We start from the raw sequence: 13,301 nt of genomic DNA, 5'->3' as shown, positions 1-13,301 counted from the left end.
AGGTACTGAACTGTGTAACACTTGTAGACGGGACTGTTCGGGTACAGGACAGGTACTGAACTATGTGACACTTGTAGACGGGACTGTTGGGGTACAGGACAGGCACTGAACTGTGTAACACTTGTAGACGGGACTGTTGGGGTACAGGACAGGTACTGAACTATGTGACACTTGTAGACGGGACTGTTGGGGTACAGGACAGGTACTGAACTGTGTAACACTTGTAGAGGGGACTGTTGGGGTACAGGACAGGCACTGAACTGTGTAACACTTGTAGACGGGACTGTTGGGGTACAGGACAGGTACTGAACTGTGTAACACTTGTAAAGGGGACTGTTGGGGTACAGGACAGGTACTGAACTGTGTAACACTTGTGGACGGGACTGTTGGGGTACAGGACAGGTACTGAACTGTGTAACACTTGTAGACGGGACTGTCGGGGTAAAGGACAGGTACTGGGAGTGGGATGTGTAACATTCATGTACATTGTACATGTAGTGTTATGACCAGGTATATCAACCCCAAATCAAGTCGTCTTGAGCTTTTCTCACCAAGAACCATATATATAAGGTAGGAACTTAATGGTGTAGAAATAGTAGAGGTGCCTGCAAATATCACTTGAAGCATTTTTAGGTATGAATAGCCATTCAATGATTGTACATGTGTGCCACTGAAGCTGATGCATTATCCAGAATTAAGGGTAGTTATGTGGGTTGATTGAAACAGCCCTTCCTCCTTCATATATATAATTATATACCTACTATACTGAACAAAAAAAGATGTCAGGTGAAGCCAAGACAGCAGTTTGTACTGTTCATGTCATGTATTCATTGACAACTGGTTTCCAGAATATGCTGGAACTAAAGCAGACCATGTGTGTCTAACATGACTGTTGTCTGCCCCCAGATGTCCCCTTGAGTGTGGTCTGACACCAAACAGCAGTCTGTCTGTGATCGAGATGGAAGAAGGGAAGGAGCGAAGGGAATTCTGGGTAGCCTTGGGCGAGAAGGACAGGACTGTGTATGACTGCATGTTGGAAGGTACTTTGTGGTTTAAAGATTTGTCATTTCATGAGACTATATATGTACACTTCTTAAACAAACGAAACAGAATTTACTTTCAATCACTCTGGTAACAACCAACTTTGCCTTCAGATCCAGTGGACTTTAAGTTCACCCCACGGATGTTCCAGATGTCCAGTATCTCAGGACAGTTCCAGGTAACAGAAGTTCTCCACCCAGCCCGAGTAGGACCCAGAGAAGTCTGTCCCCATCCCTTCCTACAGTCAGACATGTACACAGCCTCTCAGCCAGGTGGGTTAGTTCATTCAGCACACTTCAACAGGTGGGCCCAGGGAAATCTGTTTAGGCCACACCGATTTAACTATGGCTGACATCCAATGGAGGCCCAAAAACTAATGATGAGAGGGAAAACAAAATCCAGCAAAAAAATGCTAAGGTTTCAAACCTAGGAATACAAAGCTAGTTACACAAGTTGAACAACAAAATATGGCCCAGACCTTATTTGTGTTTTAAAGTAGGTAGGTTGATGATGTTTGAAGGACATAGGTTGTGTCATTCTTCCCTCTTCTCAGCGTTCATATCCCTACAGAGAACATAAAAGCCAAGAGCAGCCAAATTGACAATAGGACAATTACAATTGCAGGTTAGTCAAAACTTTGTTTCTGCACATGTACAGCCCAATTTCTGGTGGACAACCTCCATGAGGTGTACCTGTGGCAGGGCTGGTGGCCGGAGGACGAGGAGTTCACAGGGTCGGCACAGATCAGATGGGACATGGACCGCAAATGTGCCATGGAGACGGCCATGAGCTACTGCAGAGGTAAGGACATGTCATACAACATGCTCAACTGAAAAATGATTGTCATTTTTGTAAGGTAGGACATACCTTGAGAAAACCACTGCTATCTTCATACATATATGAAACAAATGTAAACATGTACATAATTTACAAGTACATGTGATGAGAGTCCACATGCATTTACATTATAGTAATTTATACATGTACATGTGGATGCAGCATTGAGGACGTGTCACAAATATGTAATGCTATTATATAATAGTTTTGAAGATGGGGTATTGAAGACTTATTGACCACAATCCTGACTTTCTGTGCATTCTGGACTTTTGTATGGATGTCATTACTGTTCACCTATATGTGTGAACAGAATATAGACCAGGGGGGTGAGGAGGCCAATATTCTATGTTGCCCCTCTTTAAGTGATGGAATCTAGACATGTTGTTTGTTGTTTGTAGAAAGGAGACCAGACAACCCTCCTAAAGCATACCTGATCCATGCTGGGCTGGAGCCTCTGACGTTCACCAATATCTTCCCTTACTGGGATCACCAGGAGCACATTGCAGCCATCAACATCAGGGTCAGTAGGATTCCTAAAATGCATGGAGGGGTCTCCAGCTGGAAATGCTTCTCTGTCCTCTCTGTTTGACACATTGAAGCTCTGTGCTTTTACGGCAATTTACAGGTTTTAAGTTATGAATTATGAATTTTGCAAACGTTCTGTGGCAATGTTGACAACCTGGTGAAAACATCATGATTATGAAGTTTTGATTTTAATCTGTCAAGTGGTTGGAATGGTTGTGATTCTTTTCTGCCTCAAGCAGCAAAATTGCGTGTACATCCAGGGTTGGTTCAACTGGAGAGCCCAGAGACTGGGTTCAGCTCCCACAAGCCCCCGACTCCCTGTTCACATTATGTGGTTTGTTAAATACAAAATGTAGGACCTACATGTTAAAAATTGGATTTGGACAAAAACCCATCTATTGTTAAACATGATTTTGTGAATGTGAGCAGCCTTAACTGTATTATATTCAAAGTTTAACTATCTTAATCCAAGGATAAATCAGATTTAAATCCAATTTGGGCCATTCATGTCATCATCCAGTTTAAAAGGGATTTGACTAAGATTTAAACCAACTTTAACAAACCCCAATCTGAATGGGGCCTTATAGTTTGTTTTTTTATAAATTTTTTGACTGTTTATTGTTTATTTCTCTAAATCAGCCTTGTTGCAGCCTTTACGCTGAATTGTCAGGTCTGTTTACATCAGTACACAACGTTATAACATAACACACTATCATATTCATATACATTATAACATAACACACTATCATATTCATATACATTATAAAGGTACTACATGCATACATGTATCGTAATTACAGATATTAAAGGCCAGTGAAACATAATTTCAACAAGCACTATATATGATCATTTCAAGTCCCATTTATGATTCACTGTTTAGCAGTCTGACTAAGTAGGGGATTGGAGAGTTTTTAACTCGTGATGTACGGCAGTAAGGAGTGTTGATCTTGTGTGCATTTTGAGTTTGTTGTCGGGAAATGCCCTGCCTAGGCTGGGGTAGCCAGTTCTGGAACACGGAGTTCAACAGAGAAGTGGAGAATGAACGGTAGATGCTGACACGTAGATCCGCCAAAGAGTTGAGGTTGAGTGTGAGCCCTTCGCCACCTGGTAGCTGGAGAACAGGGACCCAAGAAAACAAGCCCTCTTCTGGATGTGTTCCAGGCTTGAGTTTTGTTTGGCAATCAGGGACGGGTGCCACACTGGAGTCATATACTCAAGTGCCGGACGGACATACACGGTGTATATCGTCATCAAGTCAGATGCTGACACGCCAAAGTGTTTGAGTCTGCGCAGTAGGTAGAGCTTTCTATTTGCACCTGAGATCATATTGTTTACATGCGAGTTCCATCTTAGGTCGCCTTAACTGTCACACCAACGACTTTGATGGACCCTACGGTTTCCAGAACTTGACCTTCAAGGGAGGCAGTGGGGGTAGTGGAGGAGATTTTGCAAAGCAGACGTGAAGTACTTTGCATTTACGGGGATTCAATTTCAAGGTCTAGGTCAAGAATGCATTTGATTGCTTTAGCATGATCAGCTCTGGCAAAAGCTTTTGATAAATCAGTTTTAACAAGAGTGCAGGTGGAAGATGGGGTTGACATTGATTCGTACATCAAGTCCAAGAGGCTCAACCGTTTCTTTCTGCAGCCAAACTGACGAGGGTCAAGGTTAGGGGTTATGTCTTCTAATATCCAGTTGGCAAAAAAGCGTTGACAAACTTTGGCAAGTAGTGGAGTCAGGGATATAGGTCGTGTGGAGGTGAAGACTTCAGCAGTGGAATGATGTTTCTGTAGTATTGATACGACTGGTCTTCTTGCTCAAGTTACACATGCCCTTGATGTTCTTGTGCCATGTTCTTTTGGGTGTTAATTGAGTTTAATTGTTCTTGTGAGTAAGAACCTGTCTATCGCAGTAGTTAGTGTTTCGTAGAAGGCATTAGCCTTGTCAGGTGGTGATCCATCTCCTGAATTCACTCAGGTTGGGTTTGCGAATTGGTCTGGTGGTTTTCTTTGTACATGTATTTTGTTTGGGTTTCACCTGTGGTCTCCACAACACACAGTAAAGGTCACAGTGATTTCTGGTCTCTTATAACACGTCTTCATGTTGATGATTATTAGATCGAGTGCTGCATTACCCCTGGTGTTGTTGTTCACAACCTGAGAGAAATTTCGGTCTAATAGGATATTGTGGAAATTGAGACGATTAAAGTCCCCAACAAAGACAAGACCAATGTTTGGGTTCATTGTGCGAAGCTGATAGATGTTCGACGAGTTGATCTTCATGTGGTGATTGTGGGGGTGAGTAAACAGTACATAATGCAATGCATGGGATGAATGTGTGTCAGTGTGTAACGAGAACAGCTTGTTCCCAGACATTCATGGAATACAAACACTTAAAACTTGTATTGTTCAACTTGCAAAATTGCAAGTTCATATCATTTTTACTTGCAAATCTTGAAAATCACTTGCAAATTGCAAGTTGCTTCATTGTATTTGGGACCCTGAATAGACTTGATAGCCGTCGATCGACATCACTTGTTCTGGAGTAGAAGGTGTAAACCAGGATTCCGTTACCGCAGCAATATCAACATCATTACTCCAAAGTACTCCAACTTTATTTAGAAAGGATGTTGAGTTGGTGAGCAGGAATGTTGGAACAGGTGTAACACTGCTGGGAGAGCTGTTGTTTACAAGCTTGCTGTCAATTAACTTTGCGTGGGAAACTCCAGAAGACAACAAAGCACTATCACCGGAGTTAATTAGTTCACTTCTTCTCCCGAGCACTGACCCAATATTGCGAATAAAGTTCCTACCCGCTTTCTTTCCTCTTGGACAACTTGATCCACTAAGTATTCCAAAGTCTTGTAACATGTTTTTCACATGTGGGTTTGTTCTTGAGTGACCGTTCTTGAGACTCTTCATAAATTCCAGGGAGAATCTAAACAGCATCCTGGCTGCCATTGCTGCAGTTCTGAGGTCCTCGGGAGACAGAATATTCGGATTTCCACACACTAGTTCATTCAGGAAGGCTGAAAGTCTGTCACAATGTTCCTGAAGCCTTTACGAACATATATTATAACGAATAACTCACTTTACAGACCAATGAGATCATAATAATAACAGAGTTTCCCAGCATTCAGGAGCACAAGCTATACCGTGGCTGCCCTTAGAAGCGTGTGTGTCCCAGGACTTAAAGTTCTGGGCCAAACACCCTAACTGCTATGCCAACATGATGCCACACTGATATATACCTCCAACTCTATCTAGACTAGCTGCACATTCAATACTGTTGTATGAGCATCATTGAAGGCTTGTGAGATGTACCTAACATATTAAGTTGGGTAACAAAGTTCTTTATACACAACCAAGTAAACTAAAGGCACAAACAAACCAAGTGTTTACTACCTTGCTGATGTTTCGGTGACCGTCTACCACCTTCCTGTAGGAGATAATGACTGGTTCTATGTACTCCACCCTGTGCTACATGTAGGTGTCGTTGCTACACTGGAAAGTACATGTAGAAGCAGTCATTATTGCCCTGAGGAAGGTGACAGATGGTCACCAAAACATCTGCTAGGTGAAAACAATTGGTAGTTCACAAAGAGCTTTGGTATCCAATGACATACCAGCATGATGAAACTATTCACGAATATTAGCATGTTACTTCATCTGAGTTGGCTGTTCGCTTAAAATTAAAACCATATTCTTAGAACACCGGTGACCCAGCTTTGCAGCATGTTCATTCAGACTTACTGATACCATAAGATATCATAAAGCCGGTAGATATCTCATTCTTACATGTGTACCATTAGAATAGTACTTTTTTTTCATTGCAGTAGATATTGGTATGATGATAAAGTTGTCTGATTTCTTCCAGGATGGCAAGGTGCGGAACAAGGCAGTTCTGGTGAACGATGTGCTGAAGAGGCTGACCAAGTCCCACTACACCTTTGATGAGCTGATGGAGCGACCATTACCAGAAGGAGTTGACCCTATGAGACTGGAAAAGTATTTGGAACAAGCTGACTTTGAGGTATGTTTTGCCTTGTATACAAGTTGTACTTCCTGCTTTATGTTGTCTCATTGATTTTGCTAATAATGTTGTATTTAGCATATTCTCTTCTAATTGATGATGTTCTCTACAGTAGCCCCAATTACATACATTTATACTGTTTGTGTGAACTGTGAAAGTCCTATCCTCTAGAATTTTATCATTATGCAAATGACTTCAACATTTGCACTATCTATGTATAGTGATGTTCACCTTTCACTAATTTACACATGTCACAAGCATTCAACTCCCATTATTTACTGCTAAGGAATTATGCACATCAGGCCCTGATTTGCACAGTTTGTTTGTTAATGTTCCACTTTCCATTCATTGAATACATGTATGCAATGCAGTTATAGAATTTCCACATTATGAAAATGAAGTCTTAGGTTGCCTAATGAACATTTGATTTACTTGACCGAATGTCTAGGTTACCTGCATGCTCAAAATCATGTAAATCTGTCCTCCTTTTTCTTGAGTTATCCTCTTTGAAAGTTGCCAACAAAAACGCCCTTGCAGTTCCAAAATAAACTTCTAGTGGGCGCAAACCTATACAGCTTTTTCCTTACAAAGAGCTTTCTGACACTTAAACATTAAGACCATAGTATATCTAAGACATACAATGTAAGATTACATGTATAGAATTTCCTCATTATTTATGCAAAGTTAGTTCTATTTTTCATGATTTGCATTTCGTTGGGTACTTCTATGTCTAAGTTACCTAAATGCCTAAAATCATATGTCATTTCTTTCAATTATTCTCTTTGATAGATTTTGACAAAATCGTTCCTGCAGTTGCTGCAAAATAGGGTATCACTTTTTCCTATTATCAAAGCTACCGGTATCTGCCACCAAAAATACAACACAACAGTATGTCTAGGATAAAGGATTAACAAAAAAAGAAGTTCTGCTGCAGTAGCAAGGAAAGCTAGCAGGGCTCCCAAAATCAACTTCCAATCAACATCTTCCAAATACCTACCAATGATACGCTCATCACAATCCATCCAGACGATTATGCTTACCACAAATATGCAGAAACATAGACAGAAAGACGCATCTCCATTCACGGAGGTAAAAACTGCTTGTATCACATGCAATGTAAGAGCACTGGACAAAATGGCTTTGAATCCTGACATATCCAAACATGGAACACAGTGATCTTTGAGCCCCAATACCGGTATGTGGATGTCCCTCAACTTGCCCCAAAGGAAATGGATTTTTCTGATACATAAATTTCAAGAACATTCTGTATAATGTGCTATATACTATATAGTACAATTAGTACCCTGTAGCCTACAAAAATATTTAGGTGCACTTGTGCGCCCAGTCAGAAATAAGGTTCACAGCTACAACTTTGGGTGCACAAAGGTGCACATGCACCCAGTATTCCGAGCCCTGCTTTGCCACATCACTTTAGAATAGTTGAATTGATGCATCCATTTACAATTCAACATTTCCAAGTTCGCAGCCAATTAAATACAATACTGAAGTGATGTGGCTAAATAATCCATGTCCCAGCAGGCTGAAGGACATTCGCATATTGGGGCTCAAGGTACCACTTGCATATGTAGGTTAATGCAGGTAAATTTGAGTTGTGCAAGTACAGTGCGGCCCCGTTAGAAGTACCATGTTCCATGTCCGGATACGAACAATCTTTATTGACACAATAAAAGTGCAGCAACTTTCGTAAGGTCTACTACATCTATACATACATACATACATACATACATACATACATACATACATACATACATACATACATACATACATACATACATACATAGAATCATACATACATACATACATACATAGAATCATACATACATAGAATCATACATACATACATACATACATAGAATCATACATACATACATACATACATACATACATACAATCATACATACATACATACATACATACATCAGGGCTCGAAATTCATTTTTGGAAATAGGTGCACTGGTGCACCCAACCAAAAAAATTAGGTGCACAAAAATACTTTTGGGTGCACCATAAATTAAAGTTGAATGTCAGCAAAACATTATCACAAAGTTTAATGCTCTTTAGAACTTCAATCTATAATTCTATAGCTAACTTCAAAATTTCAAAAGAGTAATACATCAACTGTAACAAAAGGTTATAATTATATTGCTTTTTCTGATACTTACATTTCAAGAATATTCTGCATACTAGTGTACCTTTACCTTATAGCCTACAAAAATATCTAGGTGCACTGGTGCACCCACAGTCAAAAATTAGGTGCACAGCTCCAATTTTGGGTGCACACAGGTGCACATGCACCCACTATTTCGAGCCCTGTACATACATACATACATACATACATACATACATACATACATACATACATACATACATACATACATACATACATACATACATACATACATACATACATACATACATACATACATACATACATACATACATACATACATACATACATGTACATACATACATACATACATACATGTACATACATACATCTTGATGCAATCAGTTTCGTAAGTCTCAACAGATCAAATTGATAATCACAATTACTGTAGTAGAGCAGAGCTATGTATACTTTTAATAGTCATTATTGTGGCCCAAATTTAAATTTCAGATGCCTATGGCAAATGCATGCATGTACCTGTTGTACAAATGTGTGTATGTTGTTGATGTTGTTGTTATTGTTATTGTTGCAGAGGGTCCTGGGTATGACTAGGGAGGAGTTCTACCTGCTGCCACTATGGAAACAGACCAACCTGAAGAAGGACATGGGGTTGTTCTGATCACACAGCCTCTGCAATATGCAGAAGTAGAGAAAACTAGAAATAAAGCAATAACACCACTAATGCATGTAATGTTATATATTTTACCATGCTGTCTCTAATTTAATGCAACAAACAATACCTAACTACATCTGTATCTGCTAAATACAAGCTGGTAGCTATAGATGTTCACATAATTATATAGTTCTAGTTTTTCTGCATGGCCATACAGACAGGATTATGTTGCACTATGCACCTTGGTCAACAGCAGATCTAGATCAACCCGTATCTTTAAGGTGGTTGTTGAACAGGGATATTGTATGCCCACTTTACTTCAAAGCAATTTTGCATACAGGGATATCTGTATGAGCAAAACTGACAAACTTCTCTCCCTGGATTCTGAAAGCATATATATGTACTAGTCTACATTTAACATTGCTTTCGTATTGATGAAACCATGTCTTTGTGCATTATAGATGTTTCCATGGTATTTCTGGCTGACTTGCTATTATTACGTTTGGTGCTGCCTGTAGAATATGAGCAAGTTTTATTATCACAGCTTCATATCCTTTGTATGTATATCTACAGTATTACCTAGCCAGCACATTTATGATAATTTTGAAGCAATTATTCTAAACATAATCATAGCAGGTAACATGACATGGGTATAAGTTCCACCATTGCAATAAAATCATATCAACTTGGTATATACCCAGAGATTTTTATCTACGTTAGAGTCTGGCAAACATCAAATTTTCGAGCAGACAATATTCAATTTATATACACCTATAGATGCCTTGTACATTCACAGCAACAACTGCAAAGAGAAATGCAGATTTACATTTTTGGTAAAACTGGCTCAATGTGATGCAGGAAAAGATCATGTACTTAATGGTCATATTGTATTTAGCGCTTTGTTTTGTTAGTGTAAATATATAAGAACCACTGGCAAATCCTGCAGTTTTATCTTTATGTGGTGTGTAAGAATTATTGAAAATGGATGAACCCCGAGTTTACAAGAAGTATACCAAGCACTATAAGCAGGGATAACTTTTTATGGAATAAACTTGGTCTTAAGTTTCGAACACTGTATGTTGTATGTGTGGGGATTCCTTCTTTCTCCCATTGATTCACTCATCCCTCTGAATTCCTCTTGTCTGTTGTTCCCAGTACTCTAGAACTTGAATTGGTAGTTGCATAATGTACAGATTACTACAGAAGCACCCTACCTAACATAGGAGGAATGTGTGCATCAGATTCTTATCTATTGCAGAGGGCACTAAGAAAAAAACCTTGTTAAACAAGATTGGTAATGTAAAAAGACATTGCCATGGCGACGGTGGTCTTTGTTAATGTTTTCGTTTTTTAGCCCACATGCAAATAAGGACCTCACTTGCATAAATTATATCAGTTGATCACCTTCTCTACCCAAATAACACAAGTTGTCCAATGTACTTTGAAAGTCTTGTCTGCACAAAAAAGGACATTGTACCATTTCCTCCAGGACATTGTATCATTTCCTCATAACTTATGTAAATGAGACCCTCATATGCAATATTTATGTCTAATACCAAATGTTGCAAGAATGAAATGCTCATCATATCATGGTAAACACTATAGATTTATAGTGCTTTGTCATTAATTATGCAAATTAGGTATTGATTTTCATAAATCATATCTATCGATATTCATCTTTCTCAATTACATAAGGTCTCGGACCGGAGTTTCTTTTACCATTTAATATGTAGGCTGACACTCTGCCAAGAAAAGTAGGACGGAAAATCTGATGATTTCGGCGAAAAGCGGTTTGCTTGTACTTTCCGATGTGATTTTTTGTATCGTCTGTTGCCCCTTTATTTTGGGTGGAAACCATAGTAAAATGTAAATTTTGGATACGAAAATTATAATTTTTTTACACTTTTTTGGTCGAAGCTGCTTGACAAAAACGAGTTTTCCTGGGGTAACAGCATATATGCTGGAAAAGTGCAATACTTCCTGTCTCTGAAAGATAAAAAGAAATTAAAAAGTCATGACATAACTTTTTCGCAATCTCCAATGATGCAAATTCAGTGAAAATGCATAAAAAACGCTGCTATTTGGGTCATCAGGCGAAGAAACCGAATCACTGTTGCGAGGGACTAATACAAAAAAGGCTTTGATGGCGAACCAACTCACTGGCTCTTCAGAAGATTCAAAATATTTATGCACAGCTATAACGATCAAGCAATAGGGGGCAGGGTGACGACCACGCACTTCAGGCAGATTACAACGCCCTGACCCCAACCCTGGTCAGAAATGAACTCCGCCCCGGAACCATAATGGAATCCAGCTGATTCATAAACTTTCCTTATTGATTATGCAAATTAGAGATTGATTCGCATAATTGGCATATGATTATGTAAATAATCACTTAAACTACCTACATACCAAAAATCATGACAATCCATCTGCCCCTTCTTGTGTTATTCCCTTTCAAAGTTTGAGACAAAATCAGCTCCTGCAGTTTTGTTTTTAAAAAAAGCGCAGGGGGGGTCAAATCTACAGCAGTACAGGACCTATTTCCCAAACAAAGAGCTATCCACCACATATATGTATATATATATATATATATGTATATATATATAGATAGATATATAGATACAAATATATAGATACAGATATATAGATACAGATATATATATATATACCATTAGGCTCGCCCCGGAGGCGTCGCCACAAACCCAACAGCATACACAACCCCAGAAGCGGGTGTTATTTGTAAGAGACCACATACAAAATCAACCAAATTTGTCACAGATGAACAGATAAATGAATCATTTATAAAAGTAGTGGTGCCCCTTCATGAAGACGCATGGGGTGTGATGCATGATGAGAATCATCCCTTATAGTCTAGGCGATTGGTGCAAAATATAGCTAGAATTGTTCAAATTGTGGTAAAAGCATGAAACTTGGTATGGTGGACCTTGAGTATGTACTTAATATTTTCAAGGGTGGAGCCAAATCGAAAAGCATGCTTCTGTGCCATGATACTTTACTCTAGAAGTTAGCAACAACATGCAACTTATAGCTCTTCATAATATGCTGTGTGAACTGGGGGCCAGAAACAATACAATTTTCTTTTAAATTGGCATTTTAGGCAATCAGTTTCTTCTTGTGCAATTGTGTGGCATAGATGTAATATGGCCATTTTTCAGGATATTGAAGTCCGAAACCACAATTCAAGCATGGCAATACAAGCATGGACGCAACGAATTTGTTCAAGATCCAATTGCATTTTTGCCTTGCTTGTTGCCTTGACTCATCTCGCCACAATGTTGTCTTGGCCCCCAAAAATCCTCCTATAAAAGTGTAATGTGTGTTAAGCTTTTCCCATCAGAAAAAAAATATATTTCCAAACAGTTGTAGCGGTTACATGCGGTCGCATATGTGTCATGCAAATCAAGCCTGCCTGGCTTTTCTTGCTCCATTGCCATATAAGGCAAAGGCTGAACAACAAATTTGGAAGGTCTTGCCATATAAGGTCTTCATGGTGTGCGACACAGTGTTGAACCAAGTACCATTGAACGATGGAAGGTAAGATAGGTGGCGCTCCTTGGGGCAGCCGCGGATTTTTACACCTCTGCCCCCTGAGAGTCGTTTTGTGTCTTTAACTGCTTTATTTTCGGACTAAGTGCAGTATATATGTTACTGTGAATACTACTGTCTGTGGATCGCTTAAGATAACTACTGGGAGAACTGTCGTGGTACAAATCGACTGTCACTTACGATGACTGCCTGCGGACCACTGGGATCAATGGCATCGCTCAGCATCCGTCGGTATTCCATGGATTTTCTCCGGAACCTGAGATGTGCGCCCCCCCCCCCCCCCCCGGATTGATCCCCAGACTAAGGAAAGTCTGCGCAACATCGGGGTCCTCAAGATGCTTACAAGACCACGGGGGACAAAGGCAGGGAGATACAGACTACGTAAGATCTCCACAGTCTTGGGCCATCGCCCCTCTTCCTTTCAAAAGTCTGATACTTCGTTCACATGCAGATCAAGGCGCCACCATTACTGATTCATTACTTGGCCAGCGTCAA

General features: G+C 39.7%; 1 protein-coding gene across 8 annotated transcripts in view; it reads left to right on the top strand.

Moving 5' to 3' along the window:
- Window positions 1-10,313, top strand: part of LOC136449264 (supervillin-like) — a 134,964-nt gene extending 124,651 nt beyond the window's left edge. For all 8 annotated transcript variants that reach the window (XM_066449222.1, XM_066449220.1, XM_066449219.1 and 5 more), the window contains 6 exons: window positions 907-1,040; window positions 1,155-1,313; window positions 1,699-1,842; window positions 2,277-2,398; window positions 6,280-6,435; window positions 9,156-10,313. In XM_066449222.1, coding sequence (XP_066305319.1) covers window positions 907-1,040; window positions 1,155-1,313; window positions 1,699-1,842; window positions 2,277-2,398; window positions 6,280-6,435; window positions 9,156-9,242 — 802 coding nt within the window. In that variant the 3' untranslated portion in view covers window positions 9,243-10,313. The remainder of the gene's footprint in view (window positions 1-906; window positions 1,041-1,154; window positions 1,314-1,698; window positions 1,843-2,276; window positions 2,399-6,279; window positions 6,436-9,155) is intronic.
- Window positions 10,314-13,301: the final 2,988 nt, after the last annotated feature.

The sequence above is a fragment of the Branchiostoma lanceolatum genome, chromosome 15 (genome assembly GCF_035083965.1).
Source record: "Branchiostoma lanceolatum isolate klBraLanc5 chromosome 15, klBraLanc5.hap2, whole genome shotgun sequence".
Taxonomy (NCBI): domain Eukaryota; kingdom Metazoa; phylum Chordata; class Leptocardii; order Amphioxiformes; family Branchiostomatidae; genus Branchiostoma; species Branchiostoma lanceolatum.
Note: the sequence above shows the minus strand (reverse complement) of the source record. Positions and strands in the feature narration are given on the sequence as shown.